This window comes from Zootoca vivipara, chromosome 16 (assembly GCF_963506605.1).
Source record: "Zootoca vivipara chromosome 16, rZooViv1.1, whole genome shotgun sequence".
Classification (NCBI taxonomy): Eukaryota; Metazoa; Chordata; class Lepidosauria; order Squamata; family Lacertidae; genus Zootoca; species Zootoca vivipara.
Window position 1 is genome coordinate 29,970,481 of NC_083291.1, and position 27,175 is coordinate 29,997,655.

At 46.5% G+C, this 27,175-nt stretch overlaps 2 protein-coding genes across 3 annotated transcripts in view; one reads left to right on the forward strand and one right to left on the reverse strand.

Annotated features, from left to right (window-relative positions):
• LOC118097823 (uncharacterized) overlaps positions 1–15,257 on the forward strand; it is a 34,728-nt gene extending 19,471 nt beyond the window's left edge. Inside the window, exons 11-20 of the mRNA XM_060268952.1 lie at positions 1,096–1,158; positions 3,273–3,350; positions 3,449–3,537; positions 4,167–4,203; positions 5,198–5,346; positions 6,585–6,647; positions 9,381–9,456; positions 10,871–10,955; positions 12,446–12,533; positions 13,924–15,257. Of these exons, the coding sequence (XP_060124935.1) occupies positions 1,096–1,158; positions 3,273–3,350; positions 3,449–3,537; positions 4,167–4,203; positions 5,198–5,346; positions 6,585–6,647; positions 9,381–9,456; positions 10,871–10,955; positions 12,446–12,533; positions 13,924–14,037 (842 nt within the window). The 3' untranslated portion in view covers positions 14,038–15,257. The remainder of the gene's footprint in view (positions 1–1,095; positions 1,159–3,272; positions 3,351–3,448; positions 3,538–4,166; positions 4,204–5,197; positions 5,347–6,584; positions 6,648–9,380; positions 9,457–10,870; positions 10,956–12,445; positions 12,534–13,923) is intronic.
• Positions 15,258–16,163: 906 nt separating this feature from the next.
• The window catches only part of TMEM39A (transmembrane protein 39A), a 28,350-nt gene continuing 17,338 nt past the window's right edge, over positions 16,164–27,175 (reverse strand). For both annotated transcript variants that reach the window (XM_035140938.2, XM_060268953.1), the window contains exons 4-9: positions 26,453–26,536; positions 22,898–23,052; positions 22,008–22,356; positions 20,758–20,945; positions 19,093–19,213; positions 16,164–17,923 (exon numbers count right to left, since the gene is read on the reverse strand). In XM_035140938.2, the coding sequence (XP_034996829.1) occupies positions 17,690–17,923; positions 19,093–19,213; positions 20,758–20,945; positions 22,008–22,356; positions 22,898–23,052; positions 26,453–26,536 (1,131 nt within the window). In that variant the 3' untranslated portion in view covers positions 16,164–17,689. The remainder of the gene's footprint in view (positions 17,924–19,092; positions 19,214–20,757; positions 20,946–22,007; positions 22,357–22,897; positions 23,053–26,452; positions 26,537–27,175) is intronic.

Below are 27,175 nucleotides of genomic sequence, written 5' to 3' on the forward strand. Positions count from 1 at the left end.
ACCTCTTTTGTTGACCACCAGCGTTACGCTTTCCATTTTTAAGTTGGGAATAGAGTACAGTCATACCTCGGTATAAGTACGCTTTGGTTTGAGTACTTTCAGTTTGAGTACTCCGCGGACCCGTCTGGAATGGATTAATCCACTTTCCATTACTTTCAATGGGAAAGTTTGCTTCAGGTTAAGTATGCTTCAGGTTAAGTACGGACTTCTAGAACCAATTACACTCATACTTTGGGTTAAGTACGCTTCAGGTTGAGTACTCCAAGGCCCCGTCTGGAACGGATTAATCCACTTCCCGTTACTTTCAATGGGAAAGTTCGCTTCAGGTTAAGTTCGCTTCAGGTTAAGTACGGACTTCCAGAACCAATTTCACTCATACTTCAGGTTAGGTACGCTTCAGGTTGAGTACTTTGCGGACCCGTCTGGAACGGATTAATCCACTTTCCATTGCTTTCAATGGGAAAGTTCACTTCAGGTTAAGTACGCTTCAGTTTAAGTACTCCACAGACCGCCTGGAACGGATTAATCCACTTTCCATTACTTTCAATGGGAAAGTTCGCTTCAGGTTAAATACACTTCAGGTTAAGTACAGACTTCTGGAACCAATTGTGTACTTAAACCGAGGTACCACTGTAGTTGCTTTGGAAGACGATCATCAGGCATCTGTACAACATGACCAGTCCAGAGGTAATAGCCATATGCTTGCCTGGGTATCTTGGCTGGGAGCGGCAAAGCACCAACCCACCGTTAACCAATTAACTGTAGTGAGAGGTCTAACTAGAGGTGGATAATTCTCTGTTTCATCATGAGAGCCAGCCATGGCACCATAGCCACTGAGGGAGCTTCATGGCTGAGCAGGGATCAAATCCAGCACTCCATCCTGGGTACCAGCCAGTCCCTTGGACTAAGACCCTTGCTTGGTTTGGTGCTTAAAGCAGGGAAAGGAGAATATGGAGCCTTCAGCTGGATCAGTCATTCCCCCTTCTGTAGGCTGCTGCTTGGCGCCTGGCATGATCCAGCGCTCAGGCCAAACTAGCCTCTGGCCTCTCCTTTTGGCCACCTGCCTCTAACCCACCTGCTTTGTGTTCTCTGAAGGTACCTTTGGACGCATCAGTGAATTTGGCTGTCATCCTCTCTCATATTCTACCGTAAGCCTTGGTAAGAAGGAGGTCTTTGGAGTTGTCTGTCTAGTTAAAGAAAGTGTGTGTTTGGTGGGGGTTTGCATGTCCCAGTGCACCTGCTGAAAACTTGTTCCATCATGAATACAACAACAACAACAACAACAACAACAACAACAACAATTTTTTATTTATACCCCGCCCATCTGGCTGGGTTTCCCCAGCCACTCTGGGCGGCTTCCAACAGAAAAATAAAACACAGTAATCTATTAAACATTAAAAGCCTCCCCGAACAGGGCTGCCTTCAGATGTCTTCTAAAAGTCTGGTAGTTGTTTTCCTCTTTGACATCTGTTGGGAGGGCGTTCCACAGGGCAGGCGCCACCACCGAGAAGGCCCTCTGCCTAGTTCCCTGCAACTTTGCTTCTCGCAACGAGGGAACCGCCAGAAGGCCCTCGGTGCTGGACCTCAGTGTCCGGGCAGAATAGTTGGCTGGTTTCCGATTTTAATTTTGTATATCATTTTTTTAAATTGTATGACTTCCTGATTTTTTTTAATGAATTGTGGCATATTTATAAATAGATTAAAGCCTGAAATAGATTACAGTGGTACCCTCGACTTACGAATAACTCTACTTACGAATGTTTCTACTTACGAACGGAGCTCCATCCGCCATCTTGGATGCGGTTTAGATAGGATTTTTTCTACTTACGAATTTTTAGATAGGGTTGATTTGACTTACGAATTTCTTCTCCCAATGCATTCCTATGGGATTCGACTTACACATTTTTTCGACTTAAGAATGTGCGTTCGGAACGCATTAAATTCGTAAGTAGCGGTACCACTGTAAAGTGAACAAGCCGTCTTCCAGAGACGAGCTCACGCCTAGCCTTTTTAGGTCAGTGTGAGCTGGCAGCTAAATCAAAGTTTGGTTTAGCGTGTTGCAACCAGGACCTGTTGCAAATGTGGCTTCAGTATACCTGAAGGAGCATCCCCACCCCCATCGTTTAGCCCGGACACCGAGATCCAGTGCCAAGGGTTTTCTGGCGGTTCCTCCATGTGAGAAGTGACGTTACAGGGAACCAAGCAGAGGGCCTTCTTGGCAGTAGCGCCCGCCCTGTGGAACGCCATCCCATCAGATGTCAAGGAAATAAACATCTATCTGACTTTTAGAAGACATCTGAAGGCAGCCCTGTTGAGGGAAGTTTTTAATGTCTGATGTTTTATCACATTATTATCATCATCATCATCATCATTATCATTAATTCTGTTGGGAGCCACCTAGAGTGGCTGAGGAAACCCAGCCAGATGGGCGGAGTATAAATAATAAAACAATGTTGTTGTTGTTGTTGTTGTTGTTGTTGTTGTTGTTGTTGTTGTTGTTGTTGTTGTTGTAATTATTAAGAACTTAACCACAATCCTGGATTTGGATGACACACTAAACCAGACTTTTGGCTTAGCTGCTGTGCTACACTGATCTAAAAAGCAAAACAACTGCAATCTCCTAAGCCAGGCATCCCCAAACTTTGGACCTCCAGATGTTTTGGACTACAATTCCCATCATCCCTGACCACTGGTCCTGTTAGCTAGGGATCATGGGAGTTGTAGGCCAAGACATCTGGAGGGCCGCAGTTTGGGGATGCCTGTCCTAAGCCGTGGTTTGGCTTAATGTGATGTGTGAATTTGGGGTGTGTGAGAGTGAGTGAGTGAGTGAGTGAGAGAGAGATCTATGTCTACCGTATTCCTGAGAACACAGGCAGCTTTCTATACGAACTGGAAACTTGCTTGTTGTGGACGTACTTTCTTATTTCACTGTATAATAATAAAACAGAGAGAACAATCATAACAGCAGACGAAGATGGAGCTCCCACGCCCACTGCCGAGTTCAAACCCTCACACATTCTTCCGTACACCTGAAGGGGATCGGGATGAGGTGGCGGAACAGACAGCATCACATCAGATTATATACGTGCAGCCGATTGTTTCCAGTGCTCCACCCATATAACTCCCTACAGATAGAAAGCTAGCACATGGGGGGAAGAGGTCCAGCGGGAACTTGGCCTGCTATGATTTTTTCCCTACTTGCAAGGTTCTTTCTTTTATAAGGATCCAGAATGCAACTTCTGTTTATTCTTCTTCTTCTTCTTTTTGGCTAGGCCCCTTGTCTACATCAGTGGCAGACGCGGCTGTTGCTTATGCTGTTTTGGCTGGTCCTGACCCCCGCTACCCGTATGGTGAGTCTTAACTGCCCGTTCGCTCCCATCCTAGGTACCACGACGTATCTTCCCTTCCATTGTGTGCCTGTTGACTGTTCCTTTTCCACCTGTTTCAGGATTAGGCCAGCCCAAACCATCCCTCTCTGAAGTCTTCACACCTGATTTGAAGGACTTGAAGTTGGGGGTTGACTGGACTTTCTTTAAGGTGCCCGTTTGCCTCTTTCTTTCTCTTGCATCCTTCATTGAGATGGGGCCACTCCGTCCTCAGAATGATGCTTACTAGGTGTTAGGTGAGGGGTTCCGGGCACCTCATGAGGCTCATAATCTCAGGGTCATGGGTTTGAGTCCCACACGTTGGGCAAAAGATTCCTGCATTGCAGGGGGGTGAACCAGGTGACCCCCCCCCGGGTTCCCTTTCAATTCTACAATTCTGTTGTGTATTGAATAGCAGGCACAACACAGGAGCAGAGTAGCCAGGAAGGAGTTAAGGCTAAGAGTGACTGTTTTAGTTAGTTTAAATTAGTTTTACCTGGAGTTTGTAGGTTGGCCCAGTTGGCTACATATATATAGCAGTAGGCTGGGAGTTGGTCTTTGTCTTTTACTTGTCTGCTGTGAATAAAGAGATTGTCACAACCCCATTGCCTTATATGCAACTTATATGCAATTCCATGTCCCCTAAGGAAACATAAGGCCACCCTATGACTCTGTCACATGACTGGGAGTGTGGTGGGTGCCATAGACGAGAGGAGGAGAAAAGTTCTTTAATTTTGGTTCTGCAAAGGTGGATCCTTGGGGATAACTCTTTTTTGTTTTGATTTTTTGCTTGTCTGCCAGGCGTGTGATGCTGAAATCCTAGCCACCTGCCAGAAAGGTAAATAATTCATAATGAATTGGAAAAAGTACACCCCCACCCCCCAAAAAACCAAACCAGAGTCATTTTTTGTTAGGAAGAACTCAGAAGGAAATTGCCAGGGGTCAGAAAAGGTTATTTATGTATGCCACTACCGTGGCTCATGTTTTGTTAGCCCCAAAATGGAAAATGAGTGAAGTCCCAACCAGAGAAGATTGCCAACTTACATTGATGGAATATGCGCAGCTTGCGGACCTAACATATACTGTAGAATAAGAGAACAAGAAGAACAGAAGTTCAAAGAAGAAAAATGTTTATTGAATATATGGAGGAAAATTGTGTTTATTTGAAAACGTGGGCAGCATTAAGATAAATTCAACAGTGTAAATAAATTTCGACAGATGCAATAATGGAATGGGACGTGTGGTCTTAACCACAGAGCCTAGGCTTGCTGATCAGAAGGTCGGCAGTTCGAATCCCTGTGACGGGGTGAGCTCCCGATGCTTGGTCCCAGCTCCTGCAAACCTAGCAGTTCGAAAGCACGTCAAAGTGCAAGTAGATAAATAGGGGGAAGGTAAACAGCGTTTCCGTGCGCTACTCTGGTTCACCAGAAGCGGCTTAGTCATGCTGGCCACATGACCTGGAAGCTCTATGCCGGCTCGCTCGGCCAATAACACGAGATGAGTGCCGCAAACCCCAGAGTCGTCCGCAACTGGACCTAACGGTCAGGGGTCCCTTTACCTTTAATAATGGAATACTGAATGGTTTCGTTTATATAAAATATTCAGGGATTTATGTTGTGCAAAATGAACCACGGAAAGAGAGGAAGGGAAGTCATTGATATTTTAAGGTTGTTCAAGTGAGCATTCTAAAATGTAAAACAGAAATTTAATTTAAAAAATTAAACTCAAAAAAGAAAGGTAAACTTTGACGCAGATTTGCTGAAACATATGGGGACACCTGTTAGGCTATTAAGTTTCTCTTATTTCCCTCCCCGACTACCACTGATGATCAGCTGTGAAGTTCCTAGAAGGTTTAGGTGCCTCCGTGGTTGATGTGTCCCTGCCAGAACTGGAGGAGATACGAGTGGCTCATGTGATCTGCATCCTTAGTGAGATGAGAGATTTCCTGCAGCCTGACTTCAACAATTCCTTTGGACAAATGGTAAGTGGAGGCATGGGCGTACCCAAGATCAAAGCTAGGGGGGGGCACACCAGCCACGCCCCCAGCCACCCAATTGGCTAGCTGGCAATGATGTGGCCAGGATCCCCCCAGGAGGCATGGTCAACGTCCACGCCCCCCAGAGGAAAGGGGGCCGTTTGCACTCCTGCCTCGCCCGCTCCTTTAACGGCAGCGGTGACTAAAATGAGGCAGCAGAAGCAAAGCTGCCTCCGTTGAAGGAAACCTGGAGCTGGACCTGGGCTAACTTCAGCCCACGCTCTTTCAAGTCACAGCGAGCACAGCACAGAAAGTGCTGCCCCACAATGCTCCACGGCACTTCATTTGCGTATGCCTGTCCTCTCCAGCTGCCCTGCTTCTAGGGGGGCAGCTGCCCCCCCTGCCCCATGCTGGGTACGTCCATGAGTGGAGGGGTGACTTAGAACTGTAGTCCAAAAACAGTCAAAGACTCACTCAAGTTTGGGAAACCCTGGGATAGATTGTGAAGCCGCATCTTCCTCGCCAGGGCCACCAATTAGCCATAGTTTCTGCAAACACAGAAATTGTGCTCCCCCCCTTGCTTTCCACACTGAGTGGCACGTGAACTGGCCTAGCAATTCCCATATTCCTTTCCGTTTTGGCCCTGCGGAGATTGCGACACACCTTGCTCGGCTTGAACTGTCTGCAAGGCTACGCCTTTCTTCTGTAAACACGGTTGACGTGTAATGCTTGGTGTACCCATTTTGCTGGTTTTGTGACTGCTATGCAGCGGGAAGACGATGTATTGTCCTAAAATCTGTTCCTAAAGCCCACCCTTCAGATGAAGGGGCTTGGGAATTCTGGAGCATCCAAGCCAGGCATCCCCAAACTTCAGCCCTCCAGATGTTTTGGACTACATTTCCCATCATCCCTGACCACTGGTCCTGTTAGCTAGGGATCATGGGAGTTGTAGGCCAAAACATCTGGAGGGCCGCAGTTTGGGGATGCCTGATCCAAGCAGATGTTGCTCCGACACCAAGCAGCTCTTGACGCGATGATGGGCAGGAAGGCGAGGAGGAGGAAAACACATGGCTCAGCTCTGCCCGTATCTGTGCCTTTTTGTCTCTCTTCTCTGGCGGAAGGTTGTGTGTGGAGAGGTCTTAATTTCAGCTCTGTGCCCTATTACAATACCTACATGTCTGTTCTAGGTGGGCAGGTTGTCCATGATTATATAGGAATCACCCCCGTGTTTTTTCCTTTTCCAGAATCTGGAGACTCGTTTTAATCTTGCAATCGCTTCTCAGTTCACAGCTCTGGATTATATTAAGGTAAAAGGCAGTTAATTGCAAGATTGCACCATTATTATTATGATTATTTTTTGCTGTATTACAGTAGGGTATGCTTTCCTGTTCTTCAGGTTTCGCCCTTTATTTTGGTCGTGGGTGAAAAGAAGGTTGCTTGCATTCGGCGGTGTTAAATCTGTCCTCCCAACTCACAGCAGCCCCAGCCACCGTGGCCAGTGGTCAGGGATGACTCAAATTGTAGGACAGCAGTACAGACATGCCTCGACAACCAAACGCTTCGACTTCCGAAGGTTTCGACTTCCAAAGTCGACAACCCCCGGAAGTCTTTTCTCCGCGCGCACCCAGTTTCACCCAGTGTGCACGTTCTGCGCCTGCGCAGAGCGACGCATGTGCCAAAGCGGCGCTTCGAGAACCGAAAACCTCGACTTACGAAGACAGCCGCGGCACGAATCGTCTTCGTAAGTCGAGGTACCACTGTATCTGGTGAACTGCAGGCTCCTTAATTTTTTAATCACACACATTTATCTCAAATTCCCCCCTCTTCAAAGTTCCACCTTAGGGCATACCCTCCCAACATTTCTCCGATTAAAATTGTCAAGGTTGTTACAGTTAATTACCTCCTTGGTTTGGGGGGGTCGCATAACTCCATACCCTCCCACATTCCTCTGATGAAAATAGGGACATCCTAAGGAAAAGCGGGACGTTCCAAGATCCAATCAGAAACTGGGACAGTTTGTGTCAAACCCTGGGCTGTCTCTGGAAAATAAGGACACTTAGAGGGTCATCTCAGTGGGTGGTGGGCGTATTTGCGGCCTGTTCAGACCGAGGCAACCTGTCTGTCGCTCCTGTGCACTCACACACCTGTGGGTGAGGTGGGCGGGCCGTCCTTTTAAGGGCTGGTCATCTGCCCTTGCTCCCTGTCCCTCAGTGTGGCTTGTTGGTCACTTTGGGGCTGTGTAAGAATTTTTGGCTGATCCAGCTGTTTTGAGGTGGTTCATTCACCTACTGAATAGCTGCTGAGCGATAGGTAGTCTGCTGTACCGTTAGTTAGGTACACCTGGTCTTTTATTGGGTCACTCTTGGTGGTTCAGGTGTGGGGAGTAGTTGTGCTCCAGCCTGGTGGCTCCGTTTCTGGGTGATGGGCTGGCCCCGAGGCTTGCTCTCTGGGTCCTGTGGCTCTGGGATAGAACACTGGCCACCCCGGAGGCTTAACTGCTTAATCAACCCAAAGCTATGGGGCCTTAGGGTGGTAGTGGAGTAGCATAGGCCTTCCTCCTCACCTCCAGGTGTAGCCTGGGATGAGGAGGCAGGCTGGACAGCCATTTCCTGCAGGTAAGTGTGGGAATGTTAGGGATGTGGGTTAGGATATATTATAAGATAGATCCTATCCAAGCTTGTGTTAGCAATCTTTCAATATCAGCAGAGTGACATTCCCCTTTTGTGCGCAGTAAAGCGTGAGCGTTAGGTTTGTTAGAACCTCTGCAACAATATTATACTCCAATATTATAATTCCTGGCAAATCCCCTTTGTCCCTCTTAAAAGAAATGCACAACACAATAGTATTAAAATAAGATAGAGTTTACTCACATGTCATCCTGAGTTAACAGCATAATCTCAGAAAGGCAGGCTTACGTAGAAAAGTTACAAATATGTACATGTGGAGACTACTTAGTAAAGTGAGGCTCCATCTGGTCTCTCTCTTGGCAGCAGGGCAAGAGGGAGAACCATCCTAACTGGAGATTCTCTGGAGATGTGTTCCCGTTGAAGAAGAAAAGGCTAAGAGAGAGAATGGCTGCTGGCTAGGGGCTTTTGTCTGCCAGCTAATCCATCTCATCTGCATATCTGGAGGAACAGTAACTGAGCTTAGTCAGGTGTCCCTCCAGGTGAGTTCCTCTTAGTGGACACTCTAGGAACTGTTGTGACTTGTCTGTCCCAGTGTTCCATCCCACAGCAAGGGGTTTGGTCACCCTAGAGCAGGCACCCCCAAACTTTGGTCCTCCAGATGTTTTGGACTACAATTCCCATCTTCCCCGACCACTGGTCCTGTTAGCTAGGGATCATGGGAGTTGTAGGCCAAAACATCTGGAGGGCCGCAGTTTGGGGATGCCTGCCCTAGAGGTTGCGGTATGTTCAGGTGTGCGTCTCCCTCTGCAGGGGCTTTTCATGGGTTTTCTTCTTAAATAAACCCAGCATTTGCATGTGTCCCTCTGTTTGGCCATCAGGCTGCAAGTACAGCCGTACCTTGGTTCTCGAATGGAATCCGTTCCAGAAGTCCGTTTGACCAGTGGCGGAGCTTCATGCTCCAGCACCGGGGACAGAGAGCAGGCGGGGGCGAGTCTGATGCGCATCCCGGGGGTGTGGCGCGCCACCGTAGGGGCGCGGCACACTGCCTGCGGAGGCGTGGCGTCCAGTGCGGGCGCGGGGGCAGTCACAATGGCATCCCACCAGGATCTCGCTGCCGGGGGCGGTGCACTCCCCCCCCCACTCCTCTTCCTCCGCCAGTGCGTTTGACTTCCGAAAAGGTTCAAAAACCAAGGCACAGCTTCCGATTGGCCGCAGGAGCTTCCTGCACTCAATTGGAACCTGCATTGAACGTTCTGCTTCTAAAAAATGTTCACAAATCGGAACACTTCCGGGTTTGCAGCGTTCGGGAGCCAAGACATTCGAGTCACGAGGTGTTTGAGAACCAAGTTCTGACTGTTCCTTCTATGGGCCAGTATGCAGTTTTCCCCAGACTCAATTCCCACTTGTTTGCAGGCAAATCGGCAGCGGAGCCGCACCATGGCCCTTCTACGACAGATGTTTGCGAATGTGAACTGTCTTATTACCCCAGGTATCTGACGCCAGCTGAATTGAACACTATTATATTAACTTGTAGGGGCTTTATTGGCCTGATTTGCTTCCCGTCCTGCATGTGCTCTGGTCTAAATTAAAATGTTTTCATACTGTCTGAGTATAGTAGTGGCTGGCCAAATGACGGTGGGTGTTTTAAATGCAGCAGGGTATGAGGTCAACACGGTTCCCCCGTTTGTTCCTAGGGAGGTGGTGTGTGTTTTGTGACTGGTTGGTATGACCTCTGTCTGGGTATGTTAAAAAAAGGAGGTTAAATGTGTTGTCACCTACCAGGCGTTGAATCTCTAAAATGGGCACGTTTCCTAAGCCATCTTCTACATGTGTAATGCCCTCGCCACATAAGGCATATCAAGGGAGATTTGAACTGTAACTCGTGGCTTGGCTCAGTTTCTTGAAGTTTTTACGCCCCTGGACACTTTTGGGGGGGAAGCATGGAATATAAATTAAATAAGTAAAGAAATATATGGATTTATGTCATAAAATGTATATACTTAAAAAAACAACTGGCCTAACGCAGCCAGAAATATACTAAAGATTTTTTTGCTGAACTAGGTAAATTAAAGTTACAGGTAGGTAGCAGTGTTGGTCTACCGTAGTCTTAAAAAAATGAAAAAAATTCATTCCAGTAGCACCTTAGAGACCAACTAGGTGAATTAAAGTGGTACTTGGATGGCAGACATGGGTGGCACTGTGGGTTAAACCACTGAGCCTAGACTTTGCCGATCAGAAGGTAGGCGGTTCAAATCCCCGCGAGTACTGTAAACGGCATTTCCGTGTGCGACTCTGGTTCGCCAGAAGCGGCTTTGTCATGCTGGCCACATGACCTGGAAGCTGTACGCCGGCTCCCTCGGCCAATAATGCGAGATGAGCGCCGCAACCCCAGAGTCGGTCACGACTGGACCTAATGGTCAGGGGTCCCTTTACCTTTACCTAGATGGCAGAACGTGCACTTGGTATGTGTATCATTTCAGATTCAATCCATAGTACCTGTTTAAAGGATTTCTGTTTTGCAGGCAGATTTCATCTGCATAAAAATGTTTTTTTCTTCACCTTTGACCTCACATCCCTTTTTCATTACCTGATTTTTTTTTTATTGAAAGTTTTCAACATACAATGCAATAAAAGTCAAACTAATCTAAATAGAGAAGAAAAGAAAAAAGCAAAAGAAAAGAGAGAGAAAATAGAGGGAGAAATACAGAAATTTTGGCTTTCAGAACCAGCTCAGCTCTTATGTGTGGCATACTTAACCTTTTTTTACTGGAAACGGTTCTGGGGGTTGAATGGAAAGGGTCACAGTGAGGGATAAGAGCCAAATAACTCAGGATAAAAGCACGCAACTTTAAAAAACAACAACCAGAAACCCACACCACACACACATTTTTCTCTTGTGCAAGGTACTGCATGCGCTGCCCCAAGAATCCAGGGCTCTGATCTTCTGACTGGGTGTAGCGATATTAGGACAACTCTCCGGACCATGAGGTAAGGACATGTGTTTTTCAAAGCAAAACTGTAATGGTGTTGTTGTGGCTACTCTTGAGTAAAGACGCCCAAGTCCGCTTAAGAGTTTTTATTGTGCATAGTGCAGAGATAGCAGAAAACATGACCTCTCAGTCACTCGCAGAATCCGGGAGTGGACGTTTCCGGCTACAGGACCAGCATAAGAGTTTGGGCGCCCCGAAACGCCTCCTCCCGACCTTATGTTTGGTCAGGCTGCCTGCTCCCCTCCACCTCTTGGTCCTGGCGCTGAGCCCTGACACCTCCGTCCTGCTCACTTCCTGATTCCCCTCACCTGACCCACTGCTGCTGCTCTCACTGGGTGAAGTGCTGGTCAGCAAGAGGAGAGGAGGCTCCCTGTAGGAAGGCCACTGACAAAAACTGGCAGGGAAGAATTCTAGGGGGACTTGGCTCCCTCCAAAGTGAAATTGGCCATTGGATACATGGAAACTGAGACTTGCTTTGGTTTGCTGTCTTTGCCATCTTAAAGAAGAAATAATGCTCTCTGGATTATTAACACGCCATGTTGGCTGGGTTTCAGCTGATAGAAACACCCCAGTTGGTTAGACTTCTTTGAGAGGGAGAGAAAGTTCTAGATGTGCAGCCCAAGTCGTTTTCCAGCTTGACCTTCATTGCTCAGCAAGTATATATCCGCTATAGCAGGGCTGGGAGCTGCATGCCAGTGGAGGATGGGGCCAAAGGGAAAAGTGGGCATGGATGTGACCCTTGAACAGTAGGCTGCATTCAAGGCATGCAGATGTTGGAGGGTTCTACAAACACATTTTTCCATCCATACCTGAAGGAGCGTCTCCACCCCCATCGTTCTGCCCGGACACTGAGGTCCAGTGCCGAGGGCCTTCTGGCGGTTCCCTCGTTGCGAGAAGCCAAGTTGCAGGGAACCAGGCAGAGGGCCTTCTCGGTAGGTGGCGCCCGCCCTGTGGAACGCCCTCCCATCAGATGTCAAAGAGAAAAAACAGCTACCAGATTTTTAGAAGACATCTGAAGGCAGCCCTGTTTAGGGAGGCTTTTAATGTTTAATAGATTATTTTATTTCATTTTTCTGTTGGAAGCCGCCCAGAGTGGCTGGGGAAATCCAGCCAGATGGGCGGGGTATAAATAATAATAATTAATAATAATAATAATAATAATAATAATAATATTATTATCCAGGCCAGAAAGGGGCATTGTCACAGTTCACATTCCAGTACTCAAGAATAATGTGAAGTTGGGCTATTGAGGGATATGGTCTTAGGGCAGTTTCCCAAACTTGGTTCTCTAGCTGTTTGTGGACTAGAACTCCCATCACCCCTAGCTAGGAGTACCAGCAGTCAGGGGTGATGGGAATTGTAGTCTAAAAACAACTGGTTTGGGAAACAATTGTCTAGAAGGGAGAGGGTGTGGACTAGGGAGTCCTAAGGATCAGAGAGATGTCTGCTGGACCACCTCTGATGTGCCCCTTCTCTTGATATTTGTAGGTACATGCAACTGGCCAACTTGACTGGCATCCCAGCGCTGGTAATACCAGTTGGATATACTATTTCAGGGCTTCCTATCAGCATCCAGGTAAATACGACTTTCTCTTGCTAGTAAAAAGGGTAAAGGACCCCTGGACGGTTAAGTCCAGTCAAAGGCGACTATGGGCTTGCGCCGCTCTTCTCGCTTTCAGGCCGAGGGAGCCGGTGTTTGTCCACAGACAGCTTTCCGGGCCATGTGGCCAGCATGACCAAACCACATTTGGCGCAATGAAACACTGTGACGGAAGCCAGAGCGCATGGAAACACATTTACCTTCCCGCCGCAGCAGTACCTATTTATCTACTTTACAGTGGTGTGCTTTTGAACTGCTAGGTTGGCAGAAAGCTGGGGCAAAGCTACGGGAGCTCACCCAGTCGTGCAGATTCGAACCGCCGACCTTCCAATCACCAAGCCCAAGAGGCTTAGTGGTTGAGACCACAGCTCCCTCTCTTGCTGCTACTGCCCAGGTGGCTGGTACCTCTCAATAGTTCATCCCCCTACACATAGCAGAAACAGCCACATAAATTCACTCCTACATTGGCACCTGCCTGTTGCCTCTCGCCCTGGTTCCTCTCAAATGTGGCGACGAGGATGAGTTTTTGCCCCTTCCCGGCCAAGGATCATGTGCGCCGCTCTCGAAGCTGGTTAGTTTTCATCTGAAGAGAGGGGTGCTCTCTGGTCACATTTTATATTACTGCAGGATCCTACTGAAATGTATGTGGGCCTCTTCCTCCTCCTTCTTTGCCAAGAAGCCCTTGGCTGGTTTTTGTTTCAACAGTGACCAAATCTAGATGTGTTACCCAGACGTAAAATGCGAATGCCACATTAACAAGGGAAAGGCAACTACCCCATTCTTTTTCACACACTGTCATATATGATGAAATGCATCCACTCGCTGGCAGGTGCAGTTGCTCAAAAGAGACACCTTTGCCCCCGTGGTTTGGCAGAACCTGCCAAACAAGGACATTCAAAGGGTGTGATTTTGAAGCATCCCCTTCTCACAGTGGCCAACCCAGAGCCATAGCTTGGGATGGGCTCCAGTCGACCGAGGTAAACACTAGCCCTCATGGCTCGTAGAAAGTGGGGAACTGACTCTGCAGGAAGCTCCCTCTGTGGCATTCGTAATGTCTAGTTGAGCCTCCTTCAAATAGATAAGGGGCAGGCTTCTAAAATGCCAATACCGTAAAACACTAAAGTTGTGCTGGTTCTCCTCCCAACCTGACTTTATTTCATATCCCATTTCTCTTACGGCTAGCAAGTCCCCTTTCCCTTAACTGAGATACCTCCAGGCCCTTTCAGTTGGTCTACCTAGAGCACAAATGACCTTGATAGAGGTGCTGCCCCCCCCCCCACGTTGCATGGTGTATTCTAGTAACTACTTTGAAGTATTCTTCCTCAGAGTGTATCCCTGCTATTGTACTCTTCTCTTTCTCACACAGATCATGGCAAAGTGGTGGAATGAAGCACTACTGTTCCAGATTGGCCTGAAGCTGGAACAATTTCTTGGCATAATGGCAAAACCAGACATTTATTACGACATTCTTGGGCAATAGGGCCAGCTGTCTCAAACCAATACAAAGTAAAACTTTTTTTTAAGCGTTTGGAAGTTTTGGGTGGCTTGAGGCAGGAGAACAGGCACTTTTCCTGTGCATAAAAATCTTTGTTATTCATGGAATATGAAGTAATAATTGTTTGGGTTGAGGTTTTACATCTTTAGATCTACACCCACGCTACTTGGGACTGGCCAAATTTAGGGTACCCGATCCTGAGCCAATGAATGCTCCTTGGCTTAAATTGCATACCGCAGAGGCCAGCAGAAATAGGTGCTCTGAACTAATAGCCCTCCAAATCATATAGACTAAAAACATAGCTGAAAATATATTGGGGAGAATGACCATGGTTACAGAGAGTATTTGAACCAAACATACAGAGGAATGATGGGCCTCAGGCTTTTGCATAAAAAACTGCCCATCCCCACAAAATGAAATGGCATTACCTTAATATTGATCTGTTGCCATGATCATGGGGGGCATGAAAAAGTGCTTGTTCCCATATAGGTCCTCTTACAAATGCATTCAAAATGGTTAAGGCTTGGGGGTTGCCAGGATCTTTGCACTGATGGAGACAGGATTGTTTTCTCAGAATTCCAACTAAGAGGGCTGTGGGGCATGCGCCCATTCACAAAATTTTGGCAGGTGTACAAAACCGTTATACAGAAGGCAAACTGGTGAGGAACCAAAGAACGAATATATATATATATCTATATATTTATAGATGTAACATAGCTGCCATCTCCACCCAGGATTTGATGAACCAGGCTGGAAGAGGGGGATAATCTGTTTGGTGCTGCATGCCATGGTTCGGGCAACTCCCCACATCTTCTCCCCCTACCTGCTCAAGTAGGAGGCCATGGCAGGGATAGACTGCTCTTGCCAGAGGTCTGAACTGATGAGTTGGGGGGAGCTTTCCTCACCACTCCATGAAATTAGGTTGTGGTCTGCAAGTTGTCCTGTTAGGGCGTGTTGAATTTTGCAACTCTTAAGATTCCAAAAACGAGGGGTTCTAAAAAGTTGCAACACGAGCTGGGAATTCAAGAGATATTTTGGTTAAATAAAAATAATTTAGTTTTCCTTGGTAAAATTGCGCAAGAAACATTAAAAGGATTACCAAGTACTTGCCGTTATTCTATTTCTAGTTACCTGACATTTTCGGAAGGTAAAATTCTTTGGTTTTCTGAAAGTTTATGTGCTGCTTTATCAAATGTAGACTCGACAAGCTAAATGTGGTCCAATCACAAAGGTAATAGAAGATTTGAATTTCTAGCCCCCAAAGATGTATTTTTAAAGACCCCTCGTTATAGAAATTTGCAAAAATTGATTTCACTCGCTAAAATGGCATGCCCTATTGTTCCTAGGTTATAGTTAATCACAGTGATCAGGCCAAATTGAGGCTCTGCACTTGGCCGTGTATGCCTCCTTCTGGCAACTCCTGCAGCCAAACTGGTGCCAAATGTATTGCTCTGCTTTCCTTTGGACCACATCAGTGAAGCTGAGAGGAGGGTCTTCTTGTCTGGCCAGCCCAAGACCTCCATACACACTGCCCAGACTTGCATCCCGGGCAGATCAGTGCTGCTAACACAGTGGTTTAATTTCACCCCCAGAGGTGCACCCATTGTCTCTTGGGACAGATATGTACCAATAACGTTTCACTTGGTCACTGGTTCACATTGACACAAAATGGAGAGTGTAATTGTTTATCTGACTAAATCTGACCCTCAGTCCAAAACAAAACGTTCTATCAAAGTCCCCCTCAACTCAACTCCTCCTGTACAGTACTTCCTCCCTTTTGAATAGGGTGAGCACACTTGGTACTACAACAGTGTAAAATAAAGGTGGGTAGACATCAAATCACAAAAAGAATGAGAGAAAATTGTGCCTAGCTGTACCCAATTCCTGAGAGAGCTCAAGAGTAGGTAAACTAAGTTTAGCTACTTGGAGCTTGGCACAGAATACGTTGGGCATGCAAACATACGTTCTGCTGCACCTCTATCACCCAACAGCCACACATTTGAGGAACTGGGTGCAGCGTAAAGGTAAAGGGACCCCCGACCATTAGGTCCAGTCGTGACCGACTGGGGTTGCGTGGCTCACCTCGCGTTATTGGCTGAGGGAGCCGGCGTACAGCTTCCAGGTCATGTGGCCGGCATGACTAAGCCGCTTCTGGCGAACCAGAACAGCACACGGAAATGCCGTTTACCTTCCTGCCGGAGCGGTCCCTATTTATCTACTTGCACTTTGACGTGCTTTCGAACTGCTAGGTGGGCAGGAGCTGAGACCGAGCAACGGGAGCTCACCCCGTCGCAGGGATTCGAACCGCTGACCACCTGATCGGCAAGCCCTAGGCTCAGTGGTTTAACCCACAGCGCCACCCGTGCAGCATAGAGATGCCATTTTCTGATCACGTCAAAACTTCCTGGTTCCGCTCTGGTAGAAATCAACGTATATTTTAAAAACAATTTTTTACCTGCCTCTTCGGTTGCGCAGTAGTTTTGAGCTAAAGACAGCACCACTGTAACGTGACTCAAGTGTCACACCCCCAAAATGCAGGGGTGCATTCCTTGTTGGTTGTTTCCTTCCTTCTTTCTTTTCATTAATAATTTTTATTAAAATTTCAAATTTTACATTTCAAATTAAACACCTGAAATCAAACCTGGTCCTATTAGGTTCAGTGCGGTTCAAATGAAATTGGTGCAGGCTGGGACTAGCAGTACCAAGGGAAAGGGCCAAGCTTAGTACCCACTCCCATCCTGATCTTTAGTTTCTCACATGTAGTTGTCATTCATTCACTCATTTCCATGGGTGAAGGAACAACCTGGACTTGTCAGTTCTGTTAGGGTGAGGGCTAGCCTGCAAGGGCCTTAGCCACCAACCCTTTTAACTCCCAGGCGTTCTACAGTGGGTTGAATGTGTGTCTACACCTTAGTGCATTGAACCCTGCTGCTTATATTGGATATATATACCTTACTGCTTGCATTTAAACTATATACTGTATAGGCAAGCTTTGGAAGTAGCTGTAAAAAGCAATCGTGTGGCAGGGGTGGGGGGTGGGGTTGCTGCAGTTCTTTCCCCTTCTATTCACCTGGTATTGAACCCTCTCTACCTCTGCTGCTTTCTCACTTCATAGATCCCATGAAGTGCACATGTGGTTTCAGATTAGGGCAGGTGCAGAGTACAAAAAAATCCACCTTGCCTTCCTCGCAAGAAGATGCGGAATACTTTTCATTCTGCTGTTTTGAGGTAGTCCACAAGTCTAGGCTTCTAGCGGTCTCATTCTCAGAGTCGGGTTTTTGGGTAGGCAAAACCACAAGCTGCATGCTTCAGCTGAGCTGCAAGAACAGAAGTGGTAAGAGGGAAAGGGGGGGGGCAGGGACACTAAGCCTGTGCATGCAAAGTAGATGGAGTGACCACACATACAAAGCTCTTGCTTCATAGATGTATGTTGATAATACAGTATATACACAATGATTGCTTTATATAAAATAACACCTTGTTTATATAGCGACATTTAATTGCCACTTGGCCCTTCCTTAACCCACACAAAAAAACCAGCAGTATACAAAATATAAAATATTTTTTTAAATATTTATAAACAGTTGCAAGGAAAAAATAGAACTGTATGAAAATATCCTTCCCTTCTTCAAGGTGATTAATGGGCTTTTAATCCGTAGCTGTTCAGAGGATATGAGTATGCCCTGCCCAACACTATACGGTCCCGCAGAAGTTTAAATAAGACATAGTAATTGCAGAAGAGGATCAGGGCCATGGAAAGGGTATGGTTCCACTTCTCTGACCGCAACAGGGAGTAGAGCTGATAGCAGACCACGCTGCCTTCAATGAGAATCAGCAGGTTGAGAAGCCGTAATGGACGGTGAAAGAGGAACTGTAGGGAGGGAAAAAAGAGAGTGCTTGAAGGGTCAGAAAGCAGACCTTTTTTTAATGAAAATCGAATTCTGGGGGGCAGGGGAAAATGAAGAGAGGCCCAACAACTGCATTTGAAGCCCCAGGGCTGCAGCCACTAGGAACATTGCTGTGTGGTTCTGTTATTTGAACCACTGGATCACATCCAACTACTCGGTTCTGCTAGAGGAAGCTGTGTGAGGACTTGTGCTAGTGCAACAGGGCTTCCCCCCCCCCCACCATGTGCCTATCCCAAACCTCTAGAGGCAAGGAGATGTGAGATCATTCTGTCGGGCAAGCAGGAATGCTTGTGCTGATGGAAGAGTCTCCTCAGTAGACCTGAAGGAGCGTCTCCACCCCCATCGTTCTGCCCGGACACTGAGATCCAGCTCAGAGAGCCGCCTTCTGGCGGTTCCCTCCCTGCAAGAAGTGAGGTTACAGGGAACCAGGCAAAGGGCCTTTTTGGTAGTGGCAGCCGCCCTGTGGAACACCCTCCCATCAGATGTCAAAGAAATAAACAACTCCCTGACTTTTAGAAGACATCTGAAGGCAGCCCTGGTTCAGGGAAGCTTTTAATGTTTGATGTTTTATTGTGTTTTTAATATTCTGTTGGGAACCGCCCAGAGTGGGCAGGAAATAAGTAAGTAAGTAAGTAAGTAAGTAAGTAAGTAAGTAAGTAAGTAAGTAAGTAAGTAAATAAATAAATACTACTCCTCGGCTTAGCGCTACACTGAAATCCACCCCGTTATATGGCTAATACAGGGTTTCCCAATTTTGCGTCTCCAGTTGTTCTTGGACTACAAAAGCGTACGCTGGGGTTATGTTCCCAGGTACTGCTGTATACGTGAAACTGCACATGGTGGGGGAACGCCATCTTAAAAAGCCAAACTCCACCAAAAACCCACAACAATCCTCCCGACTTCACCACAGTCACTCCAACTCCAAATCTCCACAGGCCTCAAAAGACTCATGGGATTGCAGTTGCAAAGGCTCTTGGGATTGTCAGCTGTTTTCCCGCTATTTGGGGGCCGGTTTTGCCCATTCCGCAGTTTACATCAATTAATTTAATTATTTGCAGGCGTCAGAAAAATTGTGCTTAAATGTGGTGGTGGGGTATATGAATTCTTACGTAATAATACTTACGGTACTTACATAAAAGCGCGCGTGGGACACATCTGAAGGCACTGCTACGTTATAAGGCCCGACTGCTTTGTATAGGCACCGACTATGTCGCACTAGCACCCCCTGTGGCCATATTGTGCTTTCAGACCAGCTGTGGAGTATGACAAAGGGACTCGGTGAGCATCAGAAAGCCAACCTGGAGTAATTTCACGATTCAAAATGTTATATATACAGCTGGTAATATATATGCCCCGAATTCATGTTGATTGGTTTAGGCATTGATATACACATATTTTCAAGCAGTAGGCACTGAAATAACAGCAAGAGGTTTCAACCGAGTTGTAAATTCTGAGTTAGATTGGTCAATACAAACATACATAAAATCTGAGGTTTTAACTCTGTTTTGGAAAGTAGAATCTTTCACTGGTAGCCATAAAATACACAAAACAAAGATACCTTGAGTTATGTAATAAAGCTGACAATCTTCATGTACGTAAGTTAAAAATATATGCAACTGAAAAGAAGAATACCTCAGGTATATATTGAAGAACAAAAGGAAAGAAACCCCGAGGGTAAAATCATAAATAGCTTTGCATATACAAATCATAAAACCCAACCTTCACCAACCTGGTACCCTCCAAAATATTTTGGACTACATAGCCAATTGTACAATTAGATGTGAATTTGAATAAGTAAAAACAAATTTCATAGGAATCCCTAATACTCTTCTTTATTTTTGTTCTGGAGGTGTACAGATGAAGTTATGAAAAATAGACACTAAAAGCTGAAATAAGCAAATGGACTTTTGGGGGGAAAAGATTAGCAATGAAGTAAGCTAACTTGATGAGAAGGCCTGCTTTAGTACCAATAATCTGCACAGAGCAGAAACTGCCCTGTATTAACTGCAAGAACCCTATCTTTGTCCTATTTTAAATTTGGAGCTGGGAGAGGGAAGCAAGAGATTTATCCCTAGCCACAGTGTGAGGTCAAGAATCACAGTCTAATCCTTACCTACACCTGTCTACTCACAGATAAATCCGACTGAGTTCAATCCGATATACTTCCAATTAAGCATGCACATGCTTGCAAGTTACCTTGCAGCAAGCCCAATTAAACACAGCCGGACTTGCTTCAGAATAGAAATGTACTGAAAGAGAGAGGTAGGGTCCTGGGCGCCCACAATTTTTTGTTTGGTTTGTGGACCCATTTTTATCCATACCTGGGCAGTGCCCCAAGTATGTAGAACCCACTGCTTTATTTGTGGGTGACCCACTTTGTTGCCTAAAGGGCAGGCACTAGATCACCTAAATTCAAATGAGGCGAAATGATGATTTGAAAACTTGTGATTTGTCTATTAAGTGACTTAAGATAGGAAGAATGATGTTACACTAGTTCTCTGCGTCCTCTTCCTACAATTCTCACTGGATGAGAAGACAAAAAACAAAACACAACAAAAACCCCCACCCTGCCAGTTACCACAATAAATTCTGCGAAGAGTCTCAGGTAAGCCTATCAAAAACAGATCTCAGTAACAGCAAATAAAGTACGGTGCACAACAAAACCATTGATGAGTACTGACACAGACAATGTAAGTCTTGGGTCCAACTGAAGAAAGGTACAAAATTAGGATACCTTCAGCTGCCCTATTTTCTTTCCCTTGACCCTTGTCAACAAATGCTTTGAGGTCACACTCACATGTGCTGGGGGGCATTACTGTATGAACCATGTTCCAGCTTCTGCCACTTGCCCAGGTGGGCAGCTGATCTGTGTAGCAAGTCACAATACTTGGGGGGAAGCAGTTGGGTGGTGAGCATGACAAAGGCGTTGATCCACACCATGATGAGGTGTTCACAGGACCAGCGCATGTCATAGTACTGTGTGCTCTGCAAGAAACCAAAGAGGGTGTTAATGCCAACGCCCCAGAGATCTCAAGAATGAGAAGACGGTGCCCTACAGCCATAGATTTAAGTAGCTACCTAGGAACTGCAAGGCCAGCAAAAGACTCTTTTGAGATCCTCCTTTCTCCTTGGCATACATTACATGAAATTTTTGCACAGCCGATGTATATGCCACTGTGGAATATGTGCACACGCATGGTCACTGGCATGGAAGCAAAACAGCAAGCCCAAGAACGTTTCTTGGATACACAGAGAAAAACTGGATTGGCTGTGGAAGGTCCAAATCTGCACATTAGACATTAGCCTGATAAAACCTCCAGTGATCTATCTGGACAGCTTTCTGAGGTCTCTGGTAAGTCAGCCTGGATATCACAGCTGCCCCTATTCCCTAACCAAATTAATTCAAATCCTTAGTATGAACACCCCAGGCACTGCCAAATGATGACATGAGCTGGGCATCAAATGCCTACTAACAGTACCAAAATACAGTGGTATCTTGGTACTCAAACAGCTTGGCTCCCGAACAAATCGGCTCCTGAACGCAGCAAACCCAGAAGTTATGTGTTCCGGTTTACGAATGTTTTTGGGAAGCCAAACGTCCAACATGGCTTTTGTCTGAGTGCAGGAAGCTCCTGCAGCCATTCAGAAGCAGCACCTTGGTTTTCGAATGGTTTCGGGAGTCAAACGGACTCCTGGAACAGATAAAGTTTGAGAACCAAGGTACCACTGTATAGTTGTGTTACAGTTGTCTGGGAAAGAGGACGGGGCTAGAAGATGCGATGAAAGATGAGTGGACGAACCACAGCGGCACTGCATGTATGGCAAGACCTATCTGCCAATCGGGAGTGATACTCCAGAATCAGACACATTCTGCCATCCAGGCTGCCAGAGGGGAGACAGAGAAATGGAAATTTAACCAGAAACCCACTGTGTCAACAATCCACAGACAAGATTTAGAAGGTGTCAGCAGCAGCAGCAGCAGCAGCAGCAGCAGCAGCAGCAGCAGCAGCAGCAGCAATAGCAACGAAGGAGTAAAGCAACAGCTACCTTCACAAAGCACAGTGGCAGGAATGCCACGTAATAGGCACTGAAGAGGGAGTTGAACAGAACCTCCTTGATTCTGCGGTTGAAGTCTGCTTTCAGGCATTCCACCTCATTGCGAATGAGGTCTGGAGACAAGGGGCAGCTGTGCGTGGGGATGGGCACTGGGTTGTTGAACTGTTCTTTCAGGGACTCTCTCAGGAGAGAGAGGAAGTCTTTGGGCTTGACGAGGCTGCCAACCCCCGTGGCACCAGAATCTACCAGCTGATCCTGCACCAAATAGCCACAGTCTGTGGGAAGAGGCTGTGTTCTGCTGTCTTGGTGGAAGCAGCACAGTGGGACATAGACACCAAACCTGCAGGGAAGGGAAAGGGTGAAGGTGAGATTACAGCCTGTGGTATATTAGGCATTTCAACCATGAACATCTGAAAGGAGCTACTGAGCAAGAGGCTTGCAATTCCTGCACCCAGGTTGATTGTGCTCCTTTACCTATGGCCTCATGTGCTACTTTTTGTGGCATGCCTCAACTCCCAGGGCTAAGCAGCGAGGCCATAGGTAAAGGAGCACAATCATTGTGCTGGCTCTGTCTCTTCAATTGCTGCCATTCTTCTCCTCTTTCCTACCCACCTTTAAAATCTACTCTTCCTCATTGGCTCATACATTGCATTAAGTCGATGGACCAGGTGTCTCCTTGACCTTTATAATGGTTCTAGCGGGGAAAAAGATGTTGAGAGAGGCATCATTTTCCTCCTATCCATTTCCCCCCCAAAGACCTATTCAACTGGTGGCTTTTAACCCTGTCGATTCTCTGCCAACAGGGCTTCTCTTTGCCATGCCTTGTGCTTTTGGGCCCTTTCCTATTTATTACATTCAGGATACAAGAGAGTGATACTCACGGGTAGCCAAGAAAGAGGAGATTCAGAACAGAATGGCTACGGAAGAGGTTAACTAGAGTCCAGCAGAGCACCCATCCACACAAGGTGAGCAGCACCAGGCGTGCCAAAATCAGTGCCGTGTAGTGAATCACTGACGTAGTTCCCACCTGAGAGGCCTGCAAATTCAAACACAAAGAACCATCAGCCCTACAGTTTCTCTTCCTATATGCCATGATATATATTCCAAGAAACAGCCCGATCTACCACCCCCACACAGGATATATCATGGCTCTCAAAGCCAAAAGGGAACCATTTTTATTCTTATTTTATTTCTAGACTTAACAAATTAGTAATGAATGCTTAAAATATTGTTTTTTGGGGGAGAGTACTGAAAGCAAGTAACGCTAGAGAAATTAAATTATATCCTCCTTAATACTGCAGGTGTTTGTGAGGGTAAAATATTAGCTTAGTGTTCTCTCAGATGGTGGAGAGGCAGGGAAAGAATGGCAATACAGTTGTACCTTAGAAGTTGAATGGAATCTGTTCCATAAGTCTGTTCCAACTTCCAAAACATTCAGAAACCAAAGCACGGCTTCTGATTGGCTGCAGGAAGCTCCTGCAGCCACCCGGAAGCCGCGGAAGCCCCGCTGGACGTCCGGCTTCCAAAAATAGTTCGGAAACTAGAACAATCACTTCCAGGTTTGCGGTGTTTGGGAGCGAAAACGTTCGAGAACTAAGCTGTTCGAAAACCAAGGTACGACTATTGTTAAGATGCAGAACCAATCAAAACAAAACCTGCCACAAGGGGCGAGTGTTACCTCATTATAGTAAAGGAAAAGGGGCCCCTGACCATCAGGTCCAGTCGTGTCCGACTCTGGGGTTGCGGCGCTCATCTCGCTCTATAGGCCAAGGGAGCCGGTGTTTGTCCACAGACAGCTTCCGGGTCATGTGGCCAGCATGACAAAAGCTGCTTCTGGCGAACCAGAGCAGCACACAGAAACACAGTTTACCTTCCCACTGGAGTGGTCCCTATTTATCTACTTGCACTTTGGTGTGCTTTTGAACTGCTAGGTGGGCAGGAGCTGGGACCGAGCAACGGGAGCTCACCCCGTTGCAGGGATTCGAACCGCCGACCTTCTGATCAGCAAGCCCTAGGCTCTGTGGTTTAACCCACAGCGCCACCTGGGTCCACCTCACTATAGTACCTTCAGTAAATAACAAACCTTGTTTTTTCATAGTTTGTTTAATCAGGAGTGGCCAATTTGATGCTGTGGACTACAGCTCTGGTTACACCTGACCATTGGCCATGCTGGGGGATGATGGGAGCTCAAAATATCTGGAGGACACAAGGCTGGCTATGCCTCTTTTGAATGGGTGTGCACATGTGTCAAACACTGGATTTCTGAGGAACATGCTTGGGATCCATCTAAGATCAGACCCAACCAAAAGCAGATCAAGTGCGCCAACCACTTCCCTTTTCCAAACGTCTATGGCAACAAGGCTCTAGATAAGGGATAGCTAATGTTCTACTCTCCAGATGGACCATTGACTCCAATGGTCGGGGCAGGCATCCCCAAACTGCGGCCCTCCAGATGTTTTGGCCTACAACTCCCATGATCCCTAGCTAACAAGACCAGTGGTAGGGGAAGATGGGAATCATAGTCCAAAACATCTGGAGGGCCGAAGTTTGGGGATGCCTGGTCAGGGATGATGGGAGTTGTACAACAGCATCAAGTTGACTATCCCTGCTTGAGTTGGTGTCATGAACAAGTGCAGTGGCATTCAAGATCAGAGGAATCATGGAAAGAGTAATTTCCATAGATCACAGCCTAGGACATTGGGACCCAAATTCAAGGTGATGGTACTAACATAAGGTCCTATAAAGCTCAGGACCAGATTACTTGAGAGACTGTCTTATCCCTTATGTACCCAGTAGATCCCTCAGGTCTGCAAGACAGTGCCTCTTGCAAGATCTAAAGATCTCAGAAGGCTGCTCCACAGTTATACATAATAGTGGCTGCTCCTGTTCTGTGGAAAGATACACACTACAGTGGTACCTTGGTTTTCAAACATAATCCATTCTGGAAGACTGTTTGAGTTCTGAAACGTTCGAAAACCGAAAACTCAATAGCCGACAGCTAGGCTTTAGGATCTTGCACTCGGCGGAAGCTGTGTGGCATGTTCGACTTCCAAGGCGTTTGAAAACTGAAGCACAGTGGTACCTTGGGTTAAGAACTTAATTCGTTCTGGAGGTCCGTTCTTAACCTGAAACTGTTCTTAACCTGAGGTACCACTTTAGCTAATGGGGCCTCCCGCTGCCACCGCGCGATTTCTGTTCTCATCCTGAAGCAAAGTTCTTAACCCGAGGTACTATTTCTGGGTTAGCGGAGTCTGTAACCTGAAGCATCTGTAACCCGAGGTACCACTGCATTTACTTCCAGGTTTACGGCGTTTAAAAACCGAAACGTTTGTCAACGCAGACATTCGAAAACTGAGTTATCACTGTTATCTGCACTTTCTCAAAACAACTGAATACATTTTTGTTCCAACACAGGGTTTCCAAGCTGGACAAATGTTTCTTTGCCCTAAGTGCCTATTTTGCAGTGTTTTAGTTTTGTTGTGTTTTTGTTTCTTAACCTTTCTCTTAATTTCCAGTGGCCTGAGAGGTTGCTGCGCATGCAGCATCTAGAGCAATTTGAGATCCTAGTAGCAAGGTAAGTTTTGGAAACAGAAGATGCACTATCAGAGGTCTAGGAACCACTATTTTGTGCCCAATCAATAACAGTCCAAACTCTGTTCAACCCCAAAATCTTATACTGTATAAAGTCATCAGAAGCTTGGACTTGGAATGCCATGCACATTTTAAAAAGACCTATGAACAACTAACTTTCGAACTGGCACTAGAGAGATATCTCACCAATGAATCCCACCCTGTTTCCTCGTCTGTTAATCTCACAATTTCTCCCTTTGTTAATACTTTGACGATGCAACCTCTACTGACACTGTCAATCTTGCTTGAAATGAAGTGCTGTTCGCTTAATCTATGCCTGATGTATTGCTATAGGTTCCTATTGGAACCTCACTGACCCTACCACTAGTGCAAATCACGCCGGGCTAATCCACTTTCTGTTTGTTAAAATTTAAGACCATTCCCAACAAATCCTCCCTCAGTTCCTTTTCTTTTCACTTGACATGGCAGCTGTTAACCTCAATAAATGGCAGCACTTCACCAAGGTGAGTGAACATGTAGGCCAGGGGTCAGCAAACTTTTTCAGCAGGGGGCCGGACTATATTTTGAAAATAAAAATAAAAATGAATGAATTCCTATGCCCCACAAATAACCCAGAGATGCATTTTAAATAAAAGGACACATTCTACTCAAGTAAAAACACGCTGATTCCCAGACCGTCCATGGGCCGGATTGAGAAGGTGATTGGGCCGCATCTGGAACGCCGGCCCTTAGTTTGCCTACCCATGATGTAGGCTTTCATGCGTGGCAAATAAAAAGAAGACAAGCATCATACTGAGCTCATTCTAAACCTCCGATTTCTTTGGATGAGTTAATTGTGACATTACCTCAGAGATGAGGGCCCATACCAGCCTCCGCGCCAGCATCACTGTGATAAATGCTGCCAGATGGTAATCAATGAGGTGAAAGTTCTAAAGGAGAAAAGAACAGCGTATTCACCAGGGTGAAGGAGAGGCCAGAAAGGCAGGAGCTGCTGAGATGACATAGCAGAAGCATGGAAATTCCTATAAAGGAGAACCAGGACACACTGTGAACCATTCCAAGTCTGCCAGATAAAGAGGGAAGAGAAGGGGACAGATTAAGCACATAGAAGCAGCTTGGGAAGGCTACCGTATTTACAACTGCCACTTAGAAAGGAAAACCTAGGAGCAGACATTCTGTAGTTACCTGTGAATTTCTGGGTTTTTTTGTTTTGTTTTTAGGGAAGGAAGGCAGTAAGCATAGAGGGAAATGCCCCATTCTTCTGGGGTTGTGAAGGCAGCCTTTGGGATCTGGAGGAAGGGACTCTCCCCTCAATCTCCAGACACGACAGTGACACACACACACTCAAACATTAAGTGAAGAGAAAAATGGTCAAACACACAAAACTGCACTGGCAACAGCCTCACTCCCTTGAAGGAAAACAGGAGGTGGGGGAAGGGGCTGTAAGTGGGAATAAGACCAGATCAGGATGAGTCACAAAGCAAGGAGGGAGGGGCAGAGTGGAAACCTTTTAGAACTCCATTAGCCCAATAGATAGTCACCCAATAAAGAGAACATGTAGTAGAGGG